The sequence below is a fragment of the Maylandia zebra genome, linkage group LG6 (assembly GCF_041146795.1).
Source record: "Maylandia zebra isolate NMK-2024a linkage group LG6, Mzebra_GT3a, whole genome shotgun sequence".
NCBI lineage: Eukaryota > Metazoa > Chordata > Actinopteri > Cichliformes > Cichlidae > Maylandia > Maylandia zebra.
The window spans coordinates 27,296,912-27,322,647 of NC_135172.1; the positions used below are offsets into that span (position 1 = coordinate 27,296,912).

At 41.2% G+C, this 25,736-nt stretch overlaps 1 protein-coding gene across 4 annotated transcripts; it reads right to left on the reverse strand.

Annotated features, from left to right (window-relative positions):
* Positions 1–396: 396 nt before the first annotated feature.
* kitb (KIT proto-oncogene, receptor tyrosine kinase b) lies at positions 397–19,867 on the reverse strand. 4 transcript variants are annotated; one of them, XM_014409081.3, is made up of 21 exons: positions 19,666–19,866; positions 16,636–16,911; positions 16,261–16,545; positions 14,391–14,530; positions 13,083–13,251; positions 12,732–12,921; positions 12,523–12,638; positions 12,148–12,262; positions 11,201–11,388; positions 10,619–10,725; positions 9,773–9,899; positions 9,570–9,674; positions 8,535–8,645; positions 7,822–7,960; positions 7,663–7,727; positions 7,430–7,521; positions 5,106–5,228; positions 4,606–4,717; positions 4,292–4,391; positions 3,545–3,650; positions 397–3,388 (listed from the first exon to the last, which is right to left on the reverse strand). In XM_014409081.3, the coding sequence occupies exons 1-21, from the start codon at positions 19,718–19,720 to the stop codon at positions 3,245–3,247; spliced, it is 2,865 nt and encodes a 954-aa protein (XP_014264567.1). In that variant the 5' UTR covers positions 19,721–19,866; the 3' UTR covers positions 397–3,244. The 4 variants fall into 4 exon arrangements, with proteins under 4 accessions (XP_014264567.1, XP_004564258.1, XP_012778226.1 ...); XM_004564201.3 differs by having other exon boundaries at positions 7,663–7,730; XM_012922772.3 differs by lacking the exon at positions 19,666–19,866 and adding an exon at positions 17,714–19,606 and having other exon boundaries at positions 7,663–7,730.
* Positions 19,868–25,736: the final 5,869 nt, after the last annotated feature.

A 25,736-nucleotide genomic window follows, 5' to 3' on the forward strand; every position in this document is an offset into this window, starting at 1 on the left:
TGAGCTCCTAAGGTGACCCATTCATTCACAAATGTTTGTAAAAGTTGTCTGCATGCCTAGGTGCTTAATTCTTTACACTTGTGGCCATGCGAGTGACTGAAACACCTGAAGTCAGTATGGGTGAGTGAATACTTTTGACAACATAGTGTATCTGGCTGGCAATCCTAGTGCCCATCTGAGGTTCACATTAGAAGTTTGACTGAAAAGTGCTATTACTCCTACAGTAATTACTGCCATTAAAATGCATCCATGGAACAGGGATGGCAACCTTTCATCAAGAAGCATCATGCGACACATGATGGTTGGACCATGTTGGCAACCTGAGGCAACATTTCACAAGAGTTTCTTTTACGACTCCATGTTGTTTCACAGAAAACAATAAAAGACTTATTGCAGTTAGTTTGACCATCACAGGTACATTCTTTATTATTACAAGTCAACCAACTGTATCAAAACTGCAAGAACCCGAAAGCCAGAGTGCAGAAACATTTTTCTGCTCTCTCACCAATAACTGTCACAAACAAATGCATTCACTTAAAAAAAAAAAAAGTCTAAAGGCACATCTCTAAGATATTTACATTGCATACAGGTTTGACATACAGTAAAAAGCACACAATCAGTCCTAAATCCTTGGCCACACTGGCTTTGCTAAAGAGACTAAAGTTATCCATAAAAACATACAGCAATTGTTGTTTATAAGTCACAGTTTTCAAAGCTACAACGCACAGGTGGAAATTCGTGTTTATGTAACTTTTATGGCTTTATCTTTTTCATTAGGAATTATCGCTTGCATGCCACTCTGCTATGGCTTCTCTTCTTCTTTTTGTTTCCTCTTCAAAGACACTTTGTACTACCTTAGAGAAACGTGTTTATTTAAAGGCCTGCTGAAAACAAGTTTTAAGGTTTTAGGATTTGACATTTTGGGAAAATATTTTTGCTGAGTGACATAAGAACAATTAACCTTTCCAACATCCAGTCTGCCCTCTTAGGCAGAATGTTTTAAGCAAGATGTCTGGATTGAAAGGCTATGCCTCCTAAACACAGCAGCGACACATGACATGTTCCCCATTTCAACCCTCCAGCGCCACCACGGGCGATTTCACGACGTCAGTGATGCACTGTCAACCATGGAAGAACCCTGAGACCTATTCTTGGGTTTGTGAAAGAAGGAAAGGAAATGGGTCAGACGGGCTCGGCACGTGTGTAGCCAGCGGATGGGGCAGCATGTGATTGATGGAATACCTTAAACAATGGCAGTGTCCTGGTTTCTAAATCACATGATTCCTACATTACTCGGTAATGCAGAGGTATTTCCGGAGAGGCAGAGGGTATGTAGGAACTTCAGGAAGGATACAAATGATGCTCACGCACAAGCAGCAAAAACTCCTGGAAGGATCTTTGTCAGAGTTCTTCAGGCACCGAGCCACTCTGGGTTGGCAGTGTTGCTCTGAATGACCTCATCTCTCCCCAGTGAGTTCAACAGCAGAATCAACCTCCTCTAGAAAAACAAGAATCTTTCCCTCACCGAAGTCCAGCAGGATTTTGTCAAAAATCTTCTTCAATCCCAACATTCCTCCACAAGATTAAGCTCTTCAAGCGCCATCACAGTGCAGCTACCATGTCTCATAAGAAGGATCTGCCCCAAGTCACCACTGAATACCAGCTAGAAGCCACCGAATAGCTTCTGTACAATCTGGTGCCTCTAATGTGCAAAAATCCATTACTGAGACTTCATTAACTACCATGGCAACTTCTAATGAGTGCTGCAGTGCCATCATCTTTGCTCACATAGCATTGGAGTCACAGAGAATGAGAAGGCACTTCTAATGGTAGCCTTTAATATAAGCTCTATCATTTTAGTCTAATCTTAATGGCAGAGATGGCGTCAGCCAACCAAACACATAGTAGGATCTTGTTTTAAGTTCCTTCCTCCAGGAATTCTGATCAAATGGATGCTTTTTTTAGGCATATATCACAATTATATATCAGTCCAGACTAGAATTAGCAAATGTGTGGACTAGTTTTTCAGCATCCCTCTAAGGCAGGGTCTCCTAACTTTGACAATCTTGTGCAGATTAGAGAAGGCACTCCTAAACATTTCTTCAATGTCTGTGTTAAAATATCTATCTTAGATCTTCACATTAATAATGAAGGCCAAAGTGATGCCATCCAAAGCAAGTATCTGGTTAGATGCCTTGTTTCTTGGGCCAAACTCTTACAGGCCTTAACGTCTTTAAGACAAACTTGTAGTTCAACTGATTGGTTTTATCGGCTTTCACTGGTAAATACTGATAGACAGCAATAAAGAACATATGGAGACGAGTTAAAGACTGCACAGACTGATAATTTTGTATGAACCACACCATTCAACACCTACAACAGCAGCATGGTGACAGTTACGTAAGCACAACTCAAAGCTGTACACTCTAAAAAGGCAAAACTACCACAGGCATGCAGCTCAGGGGCTATTCTACTATCTTACATATCTTTTACTCAATGTTTAGCAACTGCACAAGTGTCCAAGCTTTAGAAATGCTGGTGTGCAGATTTTGTTACCATTGGACCAAGCCAGACAAGCTGATTACCTGTGTATTGTGTCTCCTAAACTAGAAACTACAGTTTTTAAGCTTTACTTCCTCATTTGCATGCGGCGACACGAGGATGGTATAATTCTTCTCATCTATCTCTCAACAAGAAAGTCCCAAAATGTCAAAAATATTTCTATGAAATGGCAGACAAGTCTGATACAAAGAGGTCCTCTAGTCACAGCATCAACTCTGTTTATTTATTTATCAGTTCACTATCATCTCCCCTGTGCAGGTATGTACATGTACTGGCAGCCTTTTGTTTTCTCCAAAGCATCTTAAGATGTAATCTAAGGCTGAATGTGAGCCAAGACTCTTCCCACTGCTGATGGGTGATGTATCTGATGGCCGGTTAGTGCTGAGGTCTGCTTTATTTAGACGTGCACCTGAAATACCTACCATGGAGATCAATATTGCAAGGGCAAGAGTAGATAGAGGCTGAGAGCCAAGTGCAGCCCTCAGTATGTACAATATCTATATGTGTGTGTGTTTCTGTATGTGTGAGTGTGTGTGTGTATGGAAGATGCAGGAAGGCCAGCATTTGAGAGTTTGTTTAAAATGATCAGCTGTTAGTTGTAGTAGAGTGGAGTGTAGTTTGTGTGGTATGAGGTGAGGAAGGTCAGGAAGGTGGGGATTTATGTATGTGTCCAATTGGTGTGTCAGACATAGTCCAGGAAGACGTCAGCTGTGTTCTGCAGTAAAGGTTGGTTGGGGGCTGTTGTGCTGCAGACTGAGCTCAGTCTCCGTGATGGCGCCCTCTGCTGCTCTGGAGGACCTGAAGCATTACTCAGGGTCAGGTACACCTGAGGAGTAACACAGACTTGTGTTTTACGAAAGAAAGAAAGAAAGAAAAAAAAACAACATAATTTTTGTGCTTTGGAGATAAAATGTAGGGAAATGAGTGAAAAACAAAAAAGACAGATTACAAAAGTAAGACTAAGAGTCGTTCTTGCACTCACATTCTTGGTATTTTCTGACAGCAGCAGCTCTGTTTTCTCCACCAGCTTTTTGAAGGAAGGCCTTTTCAGAGGATCGTGGTTCCAGCAGGACAGCATCATGTCATACCTACAACGCAGGTCACACTGGCATTAGTTTATATGTCTGGGATACAGAAAAACAGCCAGAACACAAAAACAATCTAGCTATTTTATACATCTAAACTACAGGCTGACAGGTTCATAGCCTGTAACAGCTCATATTGCATCAGTCACGTTGTAGAAAATGACTTTAGTCATGGATATAAGGCAGCATCGAACAAATAATAACATATTTGGCTTTTACACCTTAACTGCTGCTGATTTAGTTCAAGTACCCACTGATGGAAAACAACATATAAATTAGATCCAAATAATTTATTTAAATAACTGATCATGTAAAATTATAATAAAAGAAGTCCAGGTTATAAATAAAAACAAAGAATTATTAATTGATCACCACAAAACAGAGTGATAATTTGTTTTGAATAAAACAGTTCTCTGCTTTTAGCTTCTACACTGTTGGCGTTGTTGGTTCTGCCCTGCTTATATCATCAAAGAAAAAGGTTGGGATGAAGTAAGTGCTTGACCAAGGCCTAAAACACATATTTTATTAATTGAAAAAATAATCTGTTTATCACCTGATAGTAAAAAAAAACAAACACACGACTTCCTGCAACCTTTGTGATGGCAGTATATGAAACAGACTCATTCTCACAAACATGCACTTACATCTCAGTGGGGGCATACTCAGGCCTGCTCATCCTGTGGCCTTCCTGAATCATCCTATAAAATGCAGATCCCACCTGCATCCCAGGGTACGGGCTGTTACCTGCAACAACAACTTTACATCATTTTTAAAGGAAAAAAATATTGATTTGCACGGTACTGTTGGCTTCTCAATCAATACCACTTTGCGTGCGTGCCCTAAGCTATGTTGCTGCTTGTGAGCATTAATAAGCCTGTACTAAAGCCCCCAGTCAAATGGATGACAATGATGATTTGAAACAGTAAAAGGAAAGTAAAGCATAAAATGGAAATGTTACCGAGGGAGAATATTTCCCAGAGCAGGATGCCGTAGGACCACACGTCACTCTCAATCGTGTAGACGCAGTCAAAAATACTCTCAGGTGACATCCACTTGACCGGCAGACGAGCCTGAAGGAGGGAGAGAGCCATGAACTCGTGTCCTCATTTATAAGAATATAATATAGCCCATCAAAAAGAATCTAAATTTTCAGTGTGAAAAAAGTTATATGAAAGTTTTATAAAATACAATTCAATAAATAATGCCTTCGTGTACAAAATGAACAGAACTTTCTTCTTGTTTGGCCAGTGTAACTGCAAACTTTTCATCTTTTCCTTTTTAGCTTGCTGTCCAACTTTCTTCACAAAAATTCTACATGTATTGTTTCATAGAGCAGTTCAGACTCAGTAAAGAGAAGCGAGCGTGGGAGTTTTCCTGTCTTGGTTTGCGGAGACGGAGCGGGAACAAAGAACAAAGGAGGAGGGAGCGAAAGACTGACAGACGGAAAGACAGACTCACGTTTCCACGGAGCACATAGCTGGCATCGGTGGTGATGTCTCGTGCCAAGCCAAAGTCGCAGATCTTCGCCACCCTGCCGTGAGTCAGCAGAATGTTTCTAGCTGCAAGATCCCTGTGGATGCACTGCGCACACAAACGCGGCAGCAGAAACAAACACAGCGATGAGCATTGACACAGCAACCGGTTTCTGCAGTGAATGACAGGGCACGCTTACAAAGGAGGCGAGGCCGGTAAAGCTTGTGGCAAACACAAAAGGCGAACTGACGTGTTTACAAAAGAAGAAGAAGTAGAAGAAGGAGAAACAATGACTCAATATGACCAAACAAAATTCAAGAAAGCATGTGTGGGTAAACGGGTGCCACGTTTTACACGATCATTCTAAACAGTTACTTTTGTCTTATTTAAGAGTGTAACTGGTTAATAAAACGGTTTTAAGATTGCATCGTAGAGGGAAGTAAAACACTTTTTTTCATCTTTATGTTACAAAGAAAAAGTGTCACCAGCTTGGGCTCTCTGTTGGCCTGCCACCAGTTTGTGTCTGTGAGAAACGAATCAGCTGTGGCGAAAGACACCGTTAAAGCTGTGTTTGAGCACAGTTTCTTTACACAACAAAAGGGGAATTGTGTTATTACGATCATAATTTTAAAAAAGCTGGGCTGCTATGTAAAAACAAAATGCATGCATTTGCAAATCTCTTGAGTCCATATTTGAATGACAACACAATATAGGAAAAACATCAAACGTTTAAACAAAGAAAATGCATTTAAGAAAAATCTAGCTCATTTCGAATTTGATTGCAACAGATCAGTAACATGAAGTAAAGATGGGGAGTGGTTCACCAATCGGCAAAAAAATGAATCTGCAAACTGTGGAACAATTTCAGAGTAATGATCTTCAATTCCACAGAATGTGGAGAAATCTGTATGCGCAATGGACAAGGCTGAAAATCATATGAAACTCAGGCAGCACTACATTTAAAACAGGCATAATCCTGTCATGGAAATCCCTCCATGGGCTCGTGAGCACTGTGAACACAGTTCACCGTGCACTCCACAAATACAGGTTAAAGCTCTATCATGCACATGATACAGAGACCCTGCTGTCTTCTCTGGGCCAAAGCTCGTTTAAAGTGGACTGAGGCAAAGGGGGAAACTGATCTGAGGGCAGATGAATCGAAATTTGAAATTCTCTTTGGAAAACTTGGACGCCAAGTCCTGTGGACTAAAGAAGAGAGGAATCATCCAGCACTCAATTCAAAAGCCTCGGATGGTACTGGGGGCAAAACGGTGGCCAACTTTTTTGGACTTTTTTGTAATTCATGTCATATTTTCTTTTAACTGTTCAGGTAACCTGGGCACAGAAGCCATGTTTCTACTGAAATCATGAAAAAATATGGTAGGGAATGCAATCCAAATGGATAAATTAGTAGAAATAAGCCAACAAACTATGCATAAATTAAATAAATAAATAAAAGTACAGTCTGAGCAATTGAAGCGGTTTAAGGCTGACTGTTTGTATGTAACTAAGGTGGAGCTTCTTCAAACTTTAATTCATTTAATTTCCTTTCATTTGGAATCATGTTCCTGTCCACCAGATCACTCTTGTAGGATTTAATTTCTGCTGCGTCTACGTTTGTGTAGTCCTACAACTACCAAGTGCACTTCGTTGTTTTTGGTAACTAGCATTGACAAGGTAGCGCATGTAAGAGTTCTGCTTCTACCTGATTGTTTGAAAGTCGCTGTGAGAAATGCTGTAAATCAGCAAGCACTAATGCAGTGTGCAAAACATCAATGTTTGGATTGTGCAGCTTGCAGCTTGAGTGTTTTATGGTTGTATGGGTGTGTCAGCAAATACAGAAGTTTGTAAAGACAACACTGGTCCTGAGATGCAATCCAGATATGTGACATTATCTCGACTTGATTTATACGCCTAGTCGACTTTGTGCGTTGAATCTAAATATGGCATAAAACAAAGCAGTGCCTTAATGGCTAAAATGCTCCACACAGCCTGGGGGAAGATGCAGTTATGTGATAACTGAACAAATTCTCTGTAACTTCATCGTTACATTTGGCATTTTTTTCATTGCTGAATTGACAGCATTAAATAGAGACGCCTAATTGTTTAATCTGCTTGTGTGCAGTATACGTTTGAAATGCAGCAATGCCGTGGTTTCCTACTATAATGATGCCATTAGCTGAAAGAAAAAGTTCTGCACGAATATTGGCCCTGAGCCATGCCATGATTTATGAACTAGGAACAGCACTTTTAAATCTCTCCCATGACGAGTCTATATACTGTTTATTAACAGTCTGTAAAAGCCTTACATTCCTGGAAGTAATGTACTCCATTCCTTTGGCCACCTGGTAGGAAAAGCTGAGGAGATCTTCAGCATCCAAGGACAGCTCATCTATGTCATCTAGGCACACAATGCACTTCAGTTATATGCGAGAATTCCAGTTTTGATTCATTTGTAGGGAATTTTCATCCTTTGTGGAGGCATGCTATTGGTTATGCAGTGTATTGTAATTAGAAATGTAAAGAGAGAGCGACGTTGTACCTGACTCAGAGGACCTTTCTTTCTCAGAGGGACGCATGGGCATATATCCTGCACCAGTAGCCTCACTGCTAAAGAAATACACACAGATACAAACACGTAAGTAGAGAAACTAGCCACTTTCAGCTGTCATCGCCATGAAGCATTCCTGCACATACGCACCTTGTGGACTCTGTTGGGTTCGAGACATTGTGGTAGTAACCATCCCCAGCTCTGGAGTTTAGGAAGGACTCTCTTTTCCTTCTGAGGAAGTTGAGGAGGTCCCCATAGCAACAGTACTCTGTAATTACCAAAATTGGTCCTGGCAGAATACAGGGACAAAAACCAAAACAATACAAAAACGACAACCATCAGTCACTGATTTTTAAACCATGACAGCACAATGAAAATGAGAAGAAACGGCAAGCAGTTCTGACACAGTGATGAGGCTTGACAACAAGGGTGTTTAAAAGCTGATCATGTTTAAACAGAGGAAACAATGTCACTATTCCTTGTTTCTCTCACAATAAGTGCTTATGCATACATCTGTGGAAAAAAACACCAAACTAAATTATAATCAATACTGAGGTCTAGACAGCTAAATAATATTGAACACACACACAGCAGATTTGTGGCAAGGTAAAATGAATCACGTCTTCATATCGAAGGCAGATGCTGATAATGGCCGGGTACAGCAGTGAGTCACCACATGAGGATATGGCAAATGTGTCTCCCAGACAATATTCATAATCATAAATCATGACAGTCAACAATAAAACAAGAGTGCAGATGTGTAAGGTTTATGTGCCCCCGACACGACAAAACCAATCCAAAAATATCTCACATGCAAATCTGATTCTGAGTGAACTAATTGTGCTCGTAGTGACTCCTCTCACCTCCGACGGTGCAGGCTCCCAGCAGGTTAACGATGTTAACGTGGTTTCCAAGGTAAATGAGAACCTTCAGCTCAGACATCAGCGCCTCCTTCTCCGTGGAGTGAGCGTTGGCTGAGATGACATCATCACAACATTAAAGTGGAAGACGTATAAGCACAAAATCAAAGGCCGTAAAGTGAAAGTATTCCTTTGTGACTGGCGTATTCTCATATTTAAAAGCCTAACGGCAATCAGAAATACAGAAGAAACAGTACCAGTAGTGACACTAGTGGCGGTGTAACAGTTATTTGGTTTTCAGCCCAGTGTTTTCCAATCTAACATAAATGTGGGGGATTAAAAGAATTGTAAAAAGAGAAAAAACAACTTCATATTCGTCTCTACTCTGAAACTTGTTTATGTTGTTGTTATTGTTTGAGTGTTTGTTTTTTTCGAGTCAGAATATTTGGACAATTGGTTGGAGTGCTAAGTTATCAGCTAACCCAAGCAAGCTCTGTCAGCAAGCAGGCCCCATAGACTGTAGGGGTGAGTAGCTCGGACACACATGCCTCCTAATTAGTGTGGAGTAAAAACAGAGCCACAGTCTTCTTATACAAGCTGTACCAAGCAGCAAGCCGTAATATTTGTCATGTAATTCCTTTAAAATGCTCCAAAAGACCAAAAGTGAGCGATCTAGTTTACTGATTTTAATTAGCGAAGGTTAGGACGGGCAGGCAGCTTCCATATAACTAACTTTACTTCTTGCAAGTATCAAAATGAGTTATTAAAAATAAAAAACAAAAGGCCCCACTGTATTCATTAACACAGAGTCTGTGTGCACTGACTTGCTTTCGGAGCCACTTAAGGAACTGCAATTTCTGTCACTTCCAGGTTAGATTTATTTTTCATCATTTTTCATTCAATTTTAAACATGGGATTGCAGTCAAACACTTTGAATTTTGGTGTTTTCACTCTTTAAGTACAGTACTGAGTACTTTGTACCACTTTATATAATATTGTTACAACACAGAGACGGTGATGGGGAAAATATAGACTTACGTTTCAGCATCTTAACAGCGACGGTTGTCACAGCGTCTGCAGAACACAATCCGTATGCCGTGGCCCTCACTACCTTTCCAAACGCCCCAGAGCCCAGGGTCTTACCTTCAAATAAACACAAAAAACAAACTTTAACACTTCATTCATGCTCTAAAAATGATAACAGTCGCTGTACATTTGCACTCTTACACACACTGTCCTACCAAAGCGCAGTTTCTGCCTGGGGAACTCCCATTTGGAGTCATATGGCAGCTGGGTGGGGTCAATATATATATGGTTGTTTCCATGGACAGTCTCGATGACCTTCCACTGAATCTGGAACTTTGGTTTCTGTTAAAGTTTGGAGGGGAGAGAAAAAGTGACGTCAGATCAGCTTCCCGGGACTGTTTGTTGTGTTCGACTGTATAGCTCATATTCCCTTTCACGTTGCTCTTTTACAAAGATGCACTTTAGTTGTCAGCCCGAGTCTAGACTTTCCCCCTGACGATCCCACTGCAGATGCGTGAGATACTTCTCAAGGAGTCTGACTCATCTGAGAGCAATAAGCACAGCATGCTCAGGGGGGCAAATTAATGGCTGGAGGCGTGATCGCAGTGTCAAAAATCCTTTAACTACAGCATGTCTGCACTTCAAATGGTTGACTGATTCAACTGAAATTCATTAGGACACATTCATGTTGATTAAAAGAATTTACCGTCACTCTTGCGTGCAAAACATCACTGCCAAATGCAGAACGAAAGAAAGATGCTTCTAACTTTAACGTACTCTAAACACGATGGAGGCATGAGTCATTAGTAAATGAGAATGGGCCCTTTGCCAGAAACTCCCAAAGCCATTTACTTTCCTGGGATGCAAAGTGTATGTCAATGCTGCTTGATGATCCTGATTTGAGATTGATGTTTATAATCTTTGAAACTGATTCATGGGTTTGAAAGGGGCTGATGGCCAAAGAGTTTTGTGATTTACGTTAAATCTGTGACCCTACTTAAACCCGGGCTTAAAATCACAATAATCATAAGGCATGCACAGTTTATTTCCTTTTACCTTACCTGCAAGTACTTATAAAGCAGCACCACTAACACGAGGCTGAGTAAGACCCCAGTAGCCACCATGCCGGTTAGAAGAGGCGTGAAGAGTTTATGGGGGACCACACGCTCTGAGAATGAACACCAACAAACCCAGAGTGAGAAATCTCATGGAGCATTGAAGTAGCCAAGTTTTGGTAGTTACACACACACACACACACACACACACACACACACACACACACACACACACACACACACACACACACACACACACACACACACACACACACGGAGTGACATCCTCTACCGTTAAAACAGACAGCTGCAGCAGTGGTGTTTGTTTGTGTGACAAGGATTAGTGAGTCTGCGCCATATAATCCCAGCTTGCATAGTCAGCATACACTAATCTCATTCAATCTGTACCCAGTAACCACACACCTGGCCTGTGCAGACAAAGGGTCAATGGGTTTGTGTGTCTTTTTGAATTCTTGCACAACGTATTTGTGGCGCGCTATATAAGACAAATCCCCACCACGCAGACACTGACGCTTCACCTGTGTTACTCTCCTTGCAGCTCTATTTGCGGTCCGTACAGTGTCTTACCACTGATGGAGAACAGGGTGTAGGCCTCTGCCTCCTCTGTAGAAGCGACACACTCCAGTGTGTGGTACTGAGTGAACTCTTTGCTGACATTCAGTCGGCTTTCCACTTGACTCCTACCAAAGGTTGACTCTGAAAGGACAGTGACCTCTGAGGTCTCCCACTGGGTGGCATTGGGCAATTGTGAGCACCTGTTGAGACATTAAGGTTGCTTACGATCACTCCGTGCAAGAGCAGGTTTCAGCCTTTACAAATCAATTTATTGATTCAGTGCCTTTGGATCCACTCCAGTAGGAGAGGTAGGAAAAATAAGACATACTAAACTTACAGCTCCTTACTGTAAGTGCGTTAAAAGCTTTTCCATCAATTGCTAAATTGTCTAAAACAAATTTAAAAAGATGGAAAAATTAAAGCAATTTTAAGTCTAATAGATGTGAAACTAGAGCACAGTTCTGCATCTGAGTTACAGATGAACCAGCCAACAAACACATCAGAGGTGGTGTCGCTGATGTAGATCACCCAGTGGAAACCGGGTGCTGTTTCTGCAGCTCCTTCTAGCAATCGTCTCCATTACTTCTGTTCTAATAGAATAAAATGATCCTTTCTGTTCCTACGATCCTAAAACCTAGCCATTTATATTTGTAGCCAATTGTTGTTGTTTTCTTTTCTTTCTTTTTTTTTTTTTTTTTTACATATACATATCTTCATGTGGACCTTTAATACAGCTGCTTCTCGTCAGTGGGGCCAAATCACTATTTGTATCTTAGTCGCTAACCTGAGAACGGAAGGCTTGGTTAGATATTTACTTAATAATATGTTACTAATAAATCAAATTTCAAAGGCAAACTGATTTCCTGTTTCATGATCATTTTTTCAGAATTAAGATTTTAATTTCAGTGGGCCTAATCCTCTTTTGTAAGATCTTGATATAAGCTGCGTTTTCGGGATACCTTGTGCGCGGCAGCTCACAGAAGTACCAGCTGATCTTAGGGACGGGGTATCCTGCAGCAATGCACCGCACTTGTCCATCAACAGGCCCTTCCTGAGCTGTAATGACAGGCTTACCTTACGGAGAAAAAAGAAAGTCGTATACAGCACATGTACAAAGCATCTCCTGTTGACTCCCAGTATACTGGCTACCTGTGGTATTACTACAGAAAAGTACCAGCTGATCAAAATGAGGTTTCCTTTAACTAAAATCAATGCAGGCGAAAAGTTTGTAAAACTCTGATTTATCTAGCTACTCTTCTGTACAGATTGTTATTTCAGCTACTAACTGTGTTCTAAGTATACAACCCAAAGGAACAAATGTGAGAGCTACTTACTGTTGACATACACATGAAACGAGTGATCGACAGATGCGTCTTTGTGACTGGCTGAGAAGTTGTAGATCCCGCCCTCGGAGCCAAGAACCCTCACTAGTCTCAGCTTGCTGCTGTATCTGATAGAACAAGTGTATTTGTAAAATCCTTTAACCCACAGTGACATACTAGCGTACTGGTTACTTGAAGTACTCACTTTTAACTAACTGTACCTGTATTTGTTTCGGTGGAGAGTGATGACGTGCTCTGTGGTGTTGTGGAGAATCTTCCCATTGTAAGACCAGGACATGAAGCTTGGTGCAGGATAGGCATCGAATTCAACTTTTAGGCTCAGGCTCTCTCCCTCTTTAACCTCTTCCTGGACTGGACTTTGACTTACTAACATTTTAATGAACCCCTGATCTGAAGAGCAGAAATGTGTAAGTTTAATATGTTTTATGAACAAAAGGTTGATAACATTCTGCACACATCCAGGTATGTGTGGCCTCAGAAATAACTATAACATTACTGGGGCAACTTGAAAATATATTTTTGAGTATAAATACAAAGCCCCCAATTCTTACCGTAAACTTTGAGCTCCATCGCTTCGTCACTGCGGCCTCTTTCGTTGTGAGCATGGCAACGGTAAGTCCCTGAGTCTGATTGGTTAACAGCTGGGATCAAGAGTGAGGTTGAACGCTCGTAACCCAAACCCCCGGACAGGATGTGTGAGGTTTGTGTTTCAAAAGGATGCTGCAAAGTGGCAAAGAGGAGGCAAAGAAGCATGCTTTACAGGTGTAACATGACACAGATCTGTTGTTTTCTACATAATCCAGCAACTGTAGTCTTACTGTAACATACAAAGTCTGGCTGTCAGCACCTCCTCCCTATGATCAAAAGTTGAGCGACCAAGCTCAGTACACAGTGACGTCTTAGCCTTCTTAAGTTTCTTATCTAGATCAGATGTTATGACATCACCTACCAAGGAGTTAAAATGACCTATGTGTAACATTTATGCGCCTGCAACACTTCAAATAATAGTATCATTTTAATCTAATGACAGTAGCATCTCATTTATATCCACAAGGCTCAATTTTGCATTTAGCACATCATGATGCCATCATGTTGCCTAGCAACCACCTAACAATGGGTTAAAATCACAGATCAAACAATACTGTAGCAGTGGCACATACTAGTATATAAAATGTCTATACTGGTAACTAAGAAATTGTAAGTAACAACCATATACAAAGTGTGGAATTTGTGCCAAATATGAATAAAAAGCACAATGTAACTATTTGCTATTCACAAGCTGCCACCCCAGCCCCCCGTCTGGACACTCCTCTGCACGTCAAAGGTCAAACCTCCAGCAACACTTGCAGTATGAAGAGCAACTTTGTTACTTCAGCCTATACCCTTTGTCAGTGATGACGGGAACAGGCTGCTGAAATATGCTGGCAGAACCAGAAAGTTGCTCTTCATGCTTCAAATGTTGCTGGACCATCAGCCTCTTCACATGTTTGCCCTTCACCGTGCACCTTGAAAGTAGGCGAAGTTACAACCTGTTTCCAAAACTTTTACGAATTTCTCTCCTTTTTTTTTTGTCTTTTTTCAAACTTTTTTTTCAATATTAAAATATTGGGTATAATTTTTCACAGAAAATATAGTTCTGCTTTTTGTTTACATGTTAAACAGCATCACAAATCTTTTGGAAACATGTTTCTTGAACGAAAAAGTCTCTAAAGCATTACTTGGGATATGAGCTCACTTTTCTCCATGTTAGCTTTGTGCAAAATGAAATCATTTCTAAAGGACGTTGCAAACTGTTTGACAAGTAGGCAGCCAAACATCCCTGACAAAGAACTGCAAATAAATCCCTGAATCATTCTCACCGCTGTTGACGGGAAGTCCCACTTGAGAATGACGTCTGCGTTGACATTGGAGGAGCTGCAGGTAAGCTCGAACTGCTCTCCTGTCCTCAAGATGACTTTGTCTTTCTGGGACAGCGTGATCACTGGGCGTAACTCTGGCACTGAATCAAGGGATTCAAAAAGCAACTGTAGCAAACTGCTGTATTTGTGAGTTCATCTAAACCAGCATCATATCATTTTTTTCACCTGTGCATTGTCACACAGACACTTCTAACAGCACGACATATGTGAGCCTGAAATCATTCTGCTGCACTGTAATAACTCTGGACTGGTATGATCTGAAATCATGAATCCCAAACGGCGGCTTTTCATCTGACCTGAAACAAAAAATGTGGTGGTTTTGTGCTAAAATGTAATAAAAATAAGTAAATTGCTTATTTAAACGCCATAATAAAATACCCCAATGCGGTTTGTACTGTGCAGCTTTATACTGACGTGAGCAGCATGACCAAATGCAGACACTTGTCCCCACGTAGGCAGGACGATTAATTTCCAGCATTAAATGCCTGCAGACGCCGCTTCGGTTGCTGTGTTTGTGCTGGACTAATTCTATTTAACCCAAACACAGCCTTCATGCTCTGTTACAGAGCTTTGTTCACTGGGGGAATCAAATCCCTCGGCTCCTCCCTTCCTCAACGTACTTCTCGCTTTCTCCCTCTTCCCATCATTCAAAAGGACACCATGCCGTACTGCCCCTCAGCTGGTCCGCATAAAGAGTGCTGATGTAATGCAGAGGACAGAAGCACAAACTTAAATTGTATCTATGATCGATTTTATTTTATTAAGATGCACGTAGCTCGTAAAAATGTAATATCTCTTTGTGGCTAAAAAAGAAAGTGAACAGAAGGCTTTTGGACTGTCTATTATTAGCCATGCTAGCTGCTCTGCATTTGCCAGTGTTGGTCCGCTATCATGTTCCAGTCTTAACCAAGACTGGATGGATTTCCCATAGGATGAATGCATATTGCATCTGCTCATGCTTTGGCTTTTTACGATGCTACAATTTCGCTTATTGGTGATATTGAGCAAAATGTCAATAGCTGCCAAAGTCTAGGCAGCTATGAATTTCATAAATTAAAATCCTTCATTTTGCATCAAACCAAATTCCTGCAGAACTAATGACATGCCATTATGCTTTTAGAGGCATCAGTGAAAGCAAATGCTGTGGTTTTAACTTCCAATTACTAATTACGGGTAAAGTATGGACGTTTTTCCACTTCACCATCGCCTCGCCTGCTAGTGACTTTGCAGTTTTCCCTTTTCCTAATTCAAACAGTTCCTCTAAAGATGCTTCTGTGCTCTCAGCAGCTGCTCATAGATGGATGTTTTTGTATTTCAGGTATGAAGAGAAATATGAATGTGGCAGTAAACCCATTGTTTTCTTCCTCCACATTTAGCTTCATTAACACCCATGAAACAACTTAAACATGGTGTTCATTTAGTCACGCTGCAAAAATCAAGCTCCGATCACAACCCGGATAGATTAGGTGATAACAACAACATCTGAGTGCCAGCCCACATCAGCTGATGGCTCAGCTGGTACTCTTCCATACATCAGGCAGCTGCTGGACATCTTCCAGCTGCTCTGAATCCCACTTCCTTCCTCAGTCCTCTTGTTCAAGCTGTGTCTGACTTAATTAGGCTCCTGCCTGTTGTCACTGATGCTTGCTCTGTTCTGTAACAAGACCTTATATTTTCTATATATGCACACTGAAGGGAATATATCACCAGTAATTAATTACTCTGGACAAAAGTGACTAATCTCTCATTAACATGAATGGTAATTTCAGGAAACACGAATAATACATATCGCTTTTTGACTTTTACTTACCGAGTCGTACTTCCAGATTGTATTTACTTGACATCACTTTGACTCCGTGAAGAAGTCCCACACATACGTAGCAGCCATCGTATTCCTTCTGAATGTTGTTGATGGTGATGCCTTCCTGAAGGTCACTCTTATAACTCATACCAGAGGGCAGAGGTCGTCCATCACAGGTCTCCAAACCCAGGTGGGTGACCTCGGGGTCAGTAACAAGGCAGGGAATGGTGCAGCTATCGCCTTCTCGCACCAGTTTGATGTTTATCATGATGTGCAGGAAAGCATTGTAGGGGTCTAGGGAGATGACAGACAGGTAAAGATTTGGATTAATGTTGTGAAGACAAACATCCAAATGCCCCCCCCCCCCCCCCGTTAAACACCCACCTTTCACGTATACGTAGATAGAGCTCTGTTCCAGTGTGATGTTATTCACACATATATAGCGACCCATGTGGTTAAGCTGGGCGGCTGATAGCCTGACGAAAGCCACGTTGCCCTCCTGCACCTCTCCATCCAGCTTGCGAGACTTGTCCCTGTACCACCTTAACCTGGGCGGGGCGCCAGACGTTGTGGCATTGTCATAGCAGCGCAGCTCTAGCTTCCCCTTCTTGGGAACTACGATGTGAGGCCCACCGGGGGAGATGAGTGGCTCTGACCACACTGGTAGAGAGGAAGAACATTAAGGATGATGGATGTTGGACCTGTTGCTAATTTTGAATGGGTTCGGCTTGGATAAAAATCCACACCAGAAGGGAAAGAAATGCTGCTGCTTTCTGGTGCATTAATATAATAATAATATAATTAAATACAACCTCTGAAGAAAAAAACCCAGTGAAGACATAGCGGAGATGTTGTTCTTAATCGAAACATTTTTTTCAACATATAGCCTCATTTAAAACTGCTTTCATTGCTTTTGGTACAGATTCAGCAAGGCGCTGGAAGCGTTCCTCAGAGATTCTGGTCCATGTTGAAATGATAGCATCACAGATTTGTCAGCTACACATGCATGGTATAAATTTGCTGTTCCACCAAATCCCAAAGGTGCTCTATTGGATTGCTATCTGGTGACTATGGAGGCCATTTAAGTACAGTGAACAGTGAACAGTTTGAGATTGCTTTAGCTTTATAGGAGCAGCAATTAGAAGACGGGTGCACTGCTGTCATAACTATTGATACAAGGCGGGATGGATGTATGCATTCATGCTGTTTTATGTAAAATTCTGCAATCTGAATTTTGCTGCAGACATTTATACTGATCGGACCCAACAACATTTTACTAATCTTCTAATGTCAAGTTTAATTAGCCTGTGGATTGTAGCCACAGTTTCCTGTTCTTAGCTGACAGCAATGGCACCCGGCGTGGTCTTCTGCTGTAGTCCCTCTGCTTCAAGGTTTAATATCTTATGCAATCGGAGACGATCTTCTGCATACGAGAGTTCTAACAAACAGTTATGTGACTTACTGTTCCCTTAGCTCAAAGCAGTCTGGCCATTCTCATCTGACCTCTGGCATCAACAAGGCATTCGCAGAGAAAATTCCAGTAGATCAGCAGTTTCTGAAACACTCAGACCAGACCGCCTGGCACCAACAACCACGCCAGGTCCAAATCACTTACACCGCTGTCCTTCCCCATTCTCATACTCTGTTTCAAATTAAGTAGATTGTCTCAATCGCTGCTACACGGCAAAATGCAGTGAGCTGCTGCCAAGTGATTACTTAATTAGGTATCTGCATTAACAAGCAGGTGAGCAGGTGTACAGATTAAAGCTGATGTAGATTTTATTTTTCTGATTATTCCATTCGTAGCTTGGTTTCTAAAGGGTCAGAAAATTGTGAAAATAGCTACCAGGAGTCAGAAATCCTGAAGTACATGTTGTAACAAAAAACAGCATTTTCTGTTTGTTGTGTTAGCAGACTGCCACTCCAGAGATCTAAAAATACTACCACATGAGACTAAAAAGCAAACAATTCCTCATAGCTGAAATGCTGTAAGAAAGCAGCACAGTATCCTGGCTTGACTAGGACTGAAAATATCAAAATAATTGCTGTTATTTTTCTGTTGATTGATCGTTTAAGATCAGAGTGCCCAGTGTGGTGGTTAAACAGGATGGCATGATTGACAGAGACTCCCTGAAGAGAGAGTGCTATCTAACCACGACAGCTCAATTGGAGAATCAATAATTATGAGTTATACAGCCGCTGAGTAATCATGCATCAAGGTCCCTAAACCTATTCCCTTAAGATGAGTAAACCCAGCTGACATTTTAGTTTAAGCTCCACCAGTCTTCCTCCCACTTTCTTTCTCTCCTTTTCCCCCACTTAGATTTGCACATGATAAGAGCCATTTCAAAAACAGGATTTTCATGTGACTGTTGTGCCTCCAGGCTCAAGCAGAGCTCAGAAAGCAAAAAGGAGAAGGATGTGAATCCCCCCTCCCTTCCAAAATATCCACATCTGTGTTTGCGCGGGGTGTGAGGGCATGTTTTTAATGCTGCATCTCTCAGAATATGAGTTTGGCAACCAGTGATTTGAACTATTTGAACAAGCGAACGGTTTCAGTAGTAAAAAACAAAAAAACAAAACAAAACCCGAGGCAGTTATGTGACTAAACACGAAGCTTTGATCCTAACATCCAGAGCTGTTAGATGTCAAGATGCTGCGGGTGCTTTGTGGTAGAAGATGCGTATCTTTTTTCCCCTTCTTCTTCTTCTCCTCTTTCTTCTTCTTTGTTTCTTTTGCTGTTCTGGTAGGATGCTCAACCTTATCCTCTTCGTTTGGGTAGAATAAATAATTAATTCTCTTCAAACAAAACACTCAGGCACACACAGGGACACACAAACACACAAACACACACACACTTGTTGCCCGCCAAAGGTATTTCCAGCGCACCACTAAACAGTTATGCATACAAATGATTTGTAGACTTAAGCTGGCGGGTTGGCAAGAGCTTTACATTTACCTTTAGCACTAAATGACTGACTTGAAACAGTCCGGAAAAACAGTAAACGGACAGGAGGTTGCGCTAAACATGCGCAAAGATACACGCTGTTTTTCCTCGGCTGTTTACGTCTATACTCTAAGATATAGGCAAAAAAAAGACTCTTTAATGGTGACAGCAGCACATGTCGCACAAGTGGGAGACGGAATAAGACCCGAAGAAGCACTGACTCTAAAATAATGCACGAACAAAGTACAGAAATAAATGATTTGAATTATTACCATAGGGTGAAAAGCATTAAGGATGCCGTCATAGAAATTCCACCACTATAACAGCAATAAAACGTAAGAATATCTGAAACTACCCACTCAAAGAGTTGGGAGAAAAAAAACACAACAAAGCAATAAAGTCAACACTGAGAAAAAAAAAGATATCCACACGCCGCGCTGAAATAACATCGCAAGTGGTTTTCTTACCGGTTAGTGGCAGCAAAATAAAATACGAGGCACAAAGAACCCAGCGGAACCTCATTGTCGGGTGATTTTCAAGTCTTTCACTCTACTCCATGCGTTTCAAGCGCAGACAAAACCATCCTGTGTCTAAAACAACGAGACCTCGTCCAGCGTGATAACGCGGCACAGGTTCCTCCAACGTAATGAGCGCACGGACACAATGATCCAGCAGCCTGGCTCCCCCTGATGGATTTCATTGGAGCTTAAAGACACAGTGCATCGCCTCTCTCCCTCCCCCCTGCTCTGGATCATTGCCACTCCTTGCTGTCCCGCATTGGTTGGAGTCTGGCCAAGGTGATGAGTCTGTTATTACTGAACCCCCCCCCCCCATAAAAATCATCTTCACTCAGTCGTTTGGAAGAATAAGTAAATTTTCCATCAATAAAAGTCCTGGTGGTGCAGGGATACAGAGGATCAACTGTTCTGTTAAATAACGTGATTCTTTTATATTACAGACATTGTAATAAAGTATTATTATGGCGGCAGCCTGTCCTCACACTTCGACTGGGCCAGCGTGTCCTGTTGTGATGACAGCTCTCGCTTGGCAGGAGTTTCCCCGCAGGAGCTCTTTCAGTTTGTGATGCACTTCATAGTGTCACATTTCCCAACTCTAATCAGCATTATGGCGGTTTCACTTTTCCCAGATTTAATCAACTCTATAGCCCAGAAAGAGCCAATAAACAATCTTAATTTGGCAATGTGCAAGGTCAGGCAAACGTTTTTAACCAGAATATGACGGAGGTTGACATGGTCACTTTTCCACATTAGATCTTTAGATGCCAGTAGGAACACAGACACAGGTCTGAGTTAATGGGCGCTGTAATTATACACACTGTTTACCACCAACATCATTAGAAATAACTGATCTTTTAATGCTCGAGAACAGCAGGAATGATTACAGCAAGCATGAATTGCTTGAAGGCTCGTGTGGTCTCCTGACTATTCTAACACAGATTTATAAAATGTGACCTTATTCTTAGAAAATCTCTTTAAGTTTGTAGACATCATCAAGTGCATTCACTTCGTTTTGTTATAATCTGAGATTTGCACGATGCACCTTAAAATGTGCCTTTCTTGTGCAGAAGAAGTCTTATTGACAGATGTTCAAGTCATGGTCGTGGTTTTTGGATTTTGGCGCAGTTTCTGCTCCTGTTCTTACTCCCCGTTAAGCCTCGCTTCTAGTCGCTTCCTCTCTTACTTTCTCTGTGTGCCTTTTGTAGTTTTGCTGCCTATCTTTGTCTTTCCCCCCACTTTCACACTTTCAAGCACAATTATTGGGTTTTATTGCTTCCACCTGAACAGTTTGTTCTGTGTGCGCTTTTTTTGGGGGGGGGGGGGGGGGGGGGGGGGGGCGGGGAATGAAATTTGAGCTTTTCCTGGAATCGTGTGGTCTTCATTTTGGGTTTCATTTTAAAAAACAACGTGTAAACACAAACCCCCTAAACCCCAAAAGCATCATCTAAAACAGTGAAAGTCCTGGAAATCTTGCTCCTCACATCTGGACATTAAATGTATCTACGCTCATCATAAATAAATGTGAGTTTTTTGCAAGAACAAAGCCTAAAAGGCTAAATGAGGCTCATTTTATTCAATGGTATCACAAAACATTTAGCAGGGAATGCTGAAAAGAAATTTGCCCTTCTAATTTGTTTTTAGGGCCTCCTGGTGGCTGAGAGACCATAAATAGGTGTTTAATTTGTTTTATGCCTTTCGGCTAGCTCTGCGTGTTTAAGTGTGTGTGGTTATGTGTTGGTTTCACGTGCCTCTTAAATCAATAGATAGATACTTTATTGATCCCACAAGGGAAATTATTGAATATTATGTTTTTTTCTGTACGTGTGCGTGTTTCCTGGTGCTCAAGAGTAATATTTGAGAAGACACTGGGATTGTTTGTGTTAAATTCTTATACACATGATTATCTCTAACCTCACTGCATCTCCCTGCAGCTGTTTGTGCCTTTTATAGCACATGATGGCGGGATGAGGCTAAACAAACTGGAACAGAGGCATAACATTGCTTTTTATAGACTTTTTTAAAGAAATGATTTATCTGTTTGTGTTATATGTTTCTAGAAAATGCGACTAGTGATGGTGGTATCAGTTGAATATTATTAAGGCAGAAAAATCACTGCAGGGCAAATCCATTTGGTTGTGCAGCCTTTCCTGACATGTATGAAGAAGGGCCAGAGCAGAAGACCAGCAGCAGTCATACATTTGTTGTGTCAGATGGGGTTAGGGGGTAGTTCAAATCTGGGACGATGAATGATCAGTCTGAGACCTGCAGCCTGTGGGGAGTGGGGATGGAGTGGGAGAATGGGAATGGGCAGTAGACCAGCAGCAGTCGGAAATGGATGCATTTGGTTATCTAAAGTCCTGCTAATTCTAGGCTCTGTTAGAAGCTAAGCTATCCAACTGTTGGCCGGAACTTTTGATTCATTGACTAGAAACTGGAAACTGAAATCCCCTGAAATGCTGACAAAACCTTTGTTTTCGAGACGACTCCATCCAGCTGGCAGTGACGACCTTCGGTTGAATGTTCTCCACCTGTGGACAAACACAAACCTCAAGGTGCTGGTGTACAATCCACCTGTTCACCTGCCCATAGTCCAGCTGCTCATGTGCTCTGTGAAGATGTCACTGTGTGCCTGTGTGTGCGTCCATCAGGATCATCCATATGTCTACTATCCACTGTGTTCACATGTTATTTGAGCAGTTTATATGCCTTTCCCTATTTCATTATTCATTATTGAGGTGAGCATCTATAGCAGATCTGGGCTGACTCACTGTGACTTGGCGTGTATGTGTGTGTGTGTTGTGAGTGTGTATAGCCCTACAGCATGACTCACTCACTGCTTTTAGACAGATGAGGACAGCGGTCTCATTGAGGGCAGCCCAGGTTTTATACAAGAAAAATAGCCACTTAGATTAGATTACGTGATACATTCTTCTCTCTCCTCCTTCTTTCTCTTTCACCTTTCCCCCTGCCTCTCTCTCGCTCTCTCTCTCTTCTTTTTAGTGAACACACACACACACACACACACACACACACACACACACACACACACACACACACACACACACACACACACACGTTCAGCTATCTTAGTGAGGACCTTCATTGACATAATGCTTTCCCACTAATTGTAACCCTGACACTAAAACCACATTTTGAGTCTCAAAAATGCCTTCAAACTCATGGGGATGGGCATTTTGTCCCCATAAGGGCTGCTGGTCCCCACAAATATAGTAAACTTCCAATTTTTGGTCCCCACAAATATATGCAAACATGGTGCACACACACACATACACAAACACACACCTTCGCCCAAACTCAATCACCTACAAATGGAGCTATCTTCACGCCCTCAGGCAGGTGTCTATGTACACCTTTGCCTGTTGGCACAAACAGGCAAACGGGCACACACACACACACACACACACACACACACACACACACACACACACACACACACACACACACACGCAGACATTTAAGCCCAAAGAATACCTCATCATTTCTCCTTCTGATGATGGACTAAAAGCTCAGTATAATCTTTTTTTCCAATGCAATCCAACACTCTTCTCTGTCTGCTGACTGGGCATTATAAACCTGATATCTGTGTCCATTTTGTTTTTACCCCCTCTGTGTGGTTGTCAAGTGTCCATCCATGGTTCAATTGTGGTGTTTTGTATATCAATTATGACCACTGAACAGATCAGACAAAAAGCTAAGTAAAAACATTATCAAAAAGACACATTTAAGAGTATTTAAAAAACACTTTTAAGAAGAAAACACTGTCTTAGATTTATTTTCATATAACTGATTGGATACACTGATGTATTTTACAGTTTAGATGATTTTCCTTGGTTATGACATTGAGTAAACACTATAACTATGAATAGGTAGCATCATGTTTTTAAAAAAGTATTTTGGTGGTGAATTAAGCCTTTGTTAAACTTTGTCCATCTAAATAAGTTTTGTCTTCAGAGGTTGTTCACGAGGATGTTTGTGTACCCTGAATTTTATGGTCACCATATATTTGTCTGCACAGCCACTGCACTAAAATTACACACGAGTTCTCCATGCAGAGAGTAGCACAAGACCAGGATTATACTCACTTGTTTTTGTTTTACTGCTTTCTAGTTCACATGGAGACAGCTTGGAGGAAGCATGCTCAGTGGGTGCCCTTGTAGTTGTGGCTGCATAAATAAATGTGCACTGAAACACTCGTGGACCTTTTTGTACTCACTGAGACAGAAAACATGCTGCTGGGGTAATGTGAAGAACCACTTGTCCTTGGTGTGTGCAGCTGTCAGAGAGCATCTCTGCACGGCAGTACAACCCTTAAATCCTTGAATGCAATTGATATCATAGCCATATCTGTTGTGTGTGTGGAAAAATAGGAGAGGTTGTGTATTGGTCTGGACTATATACGAAGTCAGTCACTCCCAGTTTTCTGCACATACATCGTGTCTTTAATTAATGTTTGAATTTTTAGTCTGTGCATTTGTTCATTATATAGTGACTAAAATCAAAGCAATCTTGCTGTATGCATTGTGGTGCTGTGGTTCAGGAGATAGAGGTAGGCATCTACCAATCAGAAAATTGGTGGTTTGATCCCTGGTTCCTCCTTGGCCTTGGACAAGATAGTGAACTCCAAAGTGCCCACAATCCATCCATTGCAGTGCAACTTTATGCTCTGTTTGTTAGAAAGCACTAATGAATGTGGCTTGTAGTAAAAAGCACTTTGACTGCTAAGTTTGAGTAGCAAAGTTCTGTATCATTCCATCAGTGCACAGTGCACTGGTGGACAACCGTACTCTGTCTCAAAGATAGATAATGACAACATTCTAAACAACAATTAGTGCCAAATATCTTCCAAATAAATACTGGAACAATCACTAGAACTGCAGCATAGACTTCTTAGTCTTGCCTCTCTGTGCAAAATGGGTTCAAAAACATAAACAACTGTAGGATACTGTTAGTCTGTGATTTGAACTGGGGGAACAAATGGTGGCAGGAACAGCCTGATGTTATTTGTATCCCACTGTAACTTTACTGTATAAAGACCTAACATCTCCAAAATGTCAGGAGTAGTTAGTCATTACAACAAGTGTTTGTGAACTAAAAACCAAGAGCCCAGCGCGTGCTCCTGACGCAGGGAAAAACAATTTCCCTGTGTCAGGGGAGACCTACCTTGGCACTTGTGCAGGTGAAACCAAAGGGCAGATATGCTTCACCATATTTTCTCGTCTTTGGCTTAGAATGAAGTTGGTTTGGAAACATATTCAGCTACACTGTTACAAAAAACATCTTAAAAAAACGGTAATATTCCGGCAGCTGGGGCGCCAAAATACTACCTTAAAATAACAGAAAATAACTTTCTCATGAAAATACAGTCATTTCCAGTAATGAAAATAGAGTTTGTTGCACTAATTTTACATGGGATTCTGCCTTTTCCAAGTGCTTTTAGACATTAAATTAGGAACATTTTAACGTGATCAAACAATGAAATTACCTATAAACAAGGTCAATGAATGTGGCAATATGAATCATAATACGGAAATGTACAGAAATATACAGTTAAATAATAATGGATTGCATGCCATATCGCACCATTGGCCCCTCTGGCCATCACCAGTAGGTGAAGAGTCTTGACCACGGACACAATACCAAGAGTGCCCGAGCCGGGGCTCGAACTGGCAACCTTCTGATCACAAGGCGAATTGCCAACTCTTGAGCCACGATCGCCCGAAATAGCAATGATAATAATACTTATGTGATGTAACACAAGCTTATAGGAATCACGTTATATACTTTTCCATAGCATCAAATTTGAATTCAACAGTTCAATCTTTCAATCATGATACATTTGTCAATGTATTTTAACAATCTAAATATGCATATGTACAGACAGATACATTTAATAATCATGAAAATTCTGTTTTATTACATTACAGTGATTTAATGTTAATTTACATTTGAAATGTGAAATCACAGTCTATTTACGTAACTTTAATGATATTCTAGAAGAA

Coding starts and splice junctions, on each gene's coding strand:
- kitb (XM_004564201.3), bottom strand. CDS start 19,720: ATGAGGTTCCGCTGGGTTCTTTGTGCCTCGTATTTTATTTTGCTGCCA. Junction 12,639..12,731: donor CTCCACCGAAACAAATACAG/GTACAGTTAGTT, acceptor TTGTTCTATCAG/ATACAGCAGCAAGCTGAGAC. Junction 4,392..4,605: donor CTGGGAAATATTCTCCCTCG/GTAACATTTCCA, acceptor TTGTTGTTGCAG/GTAACAGCCCGTACCCTGGG.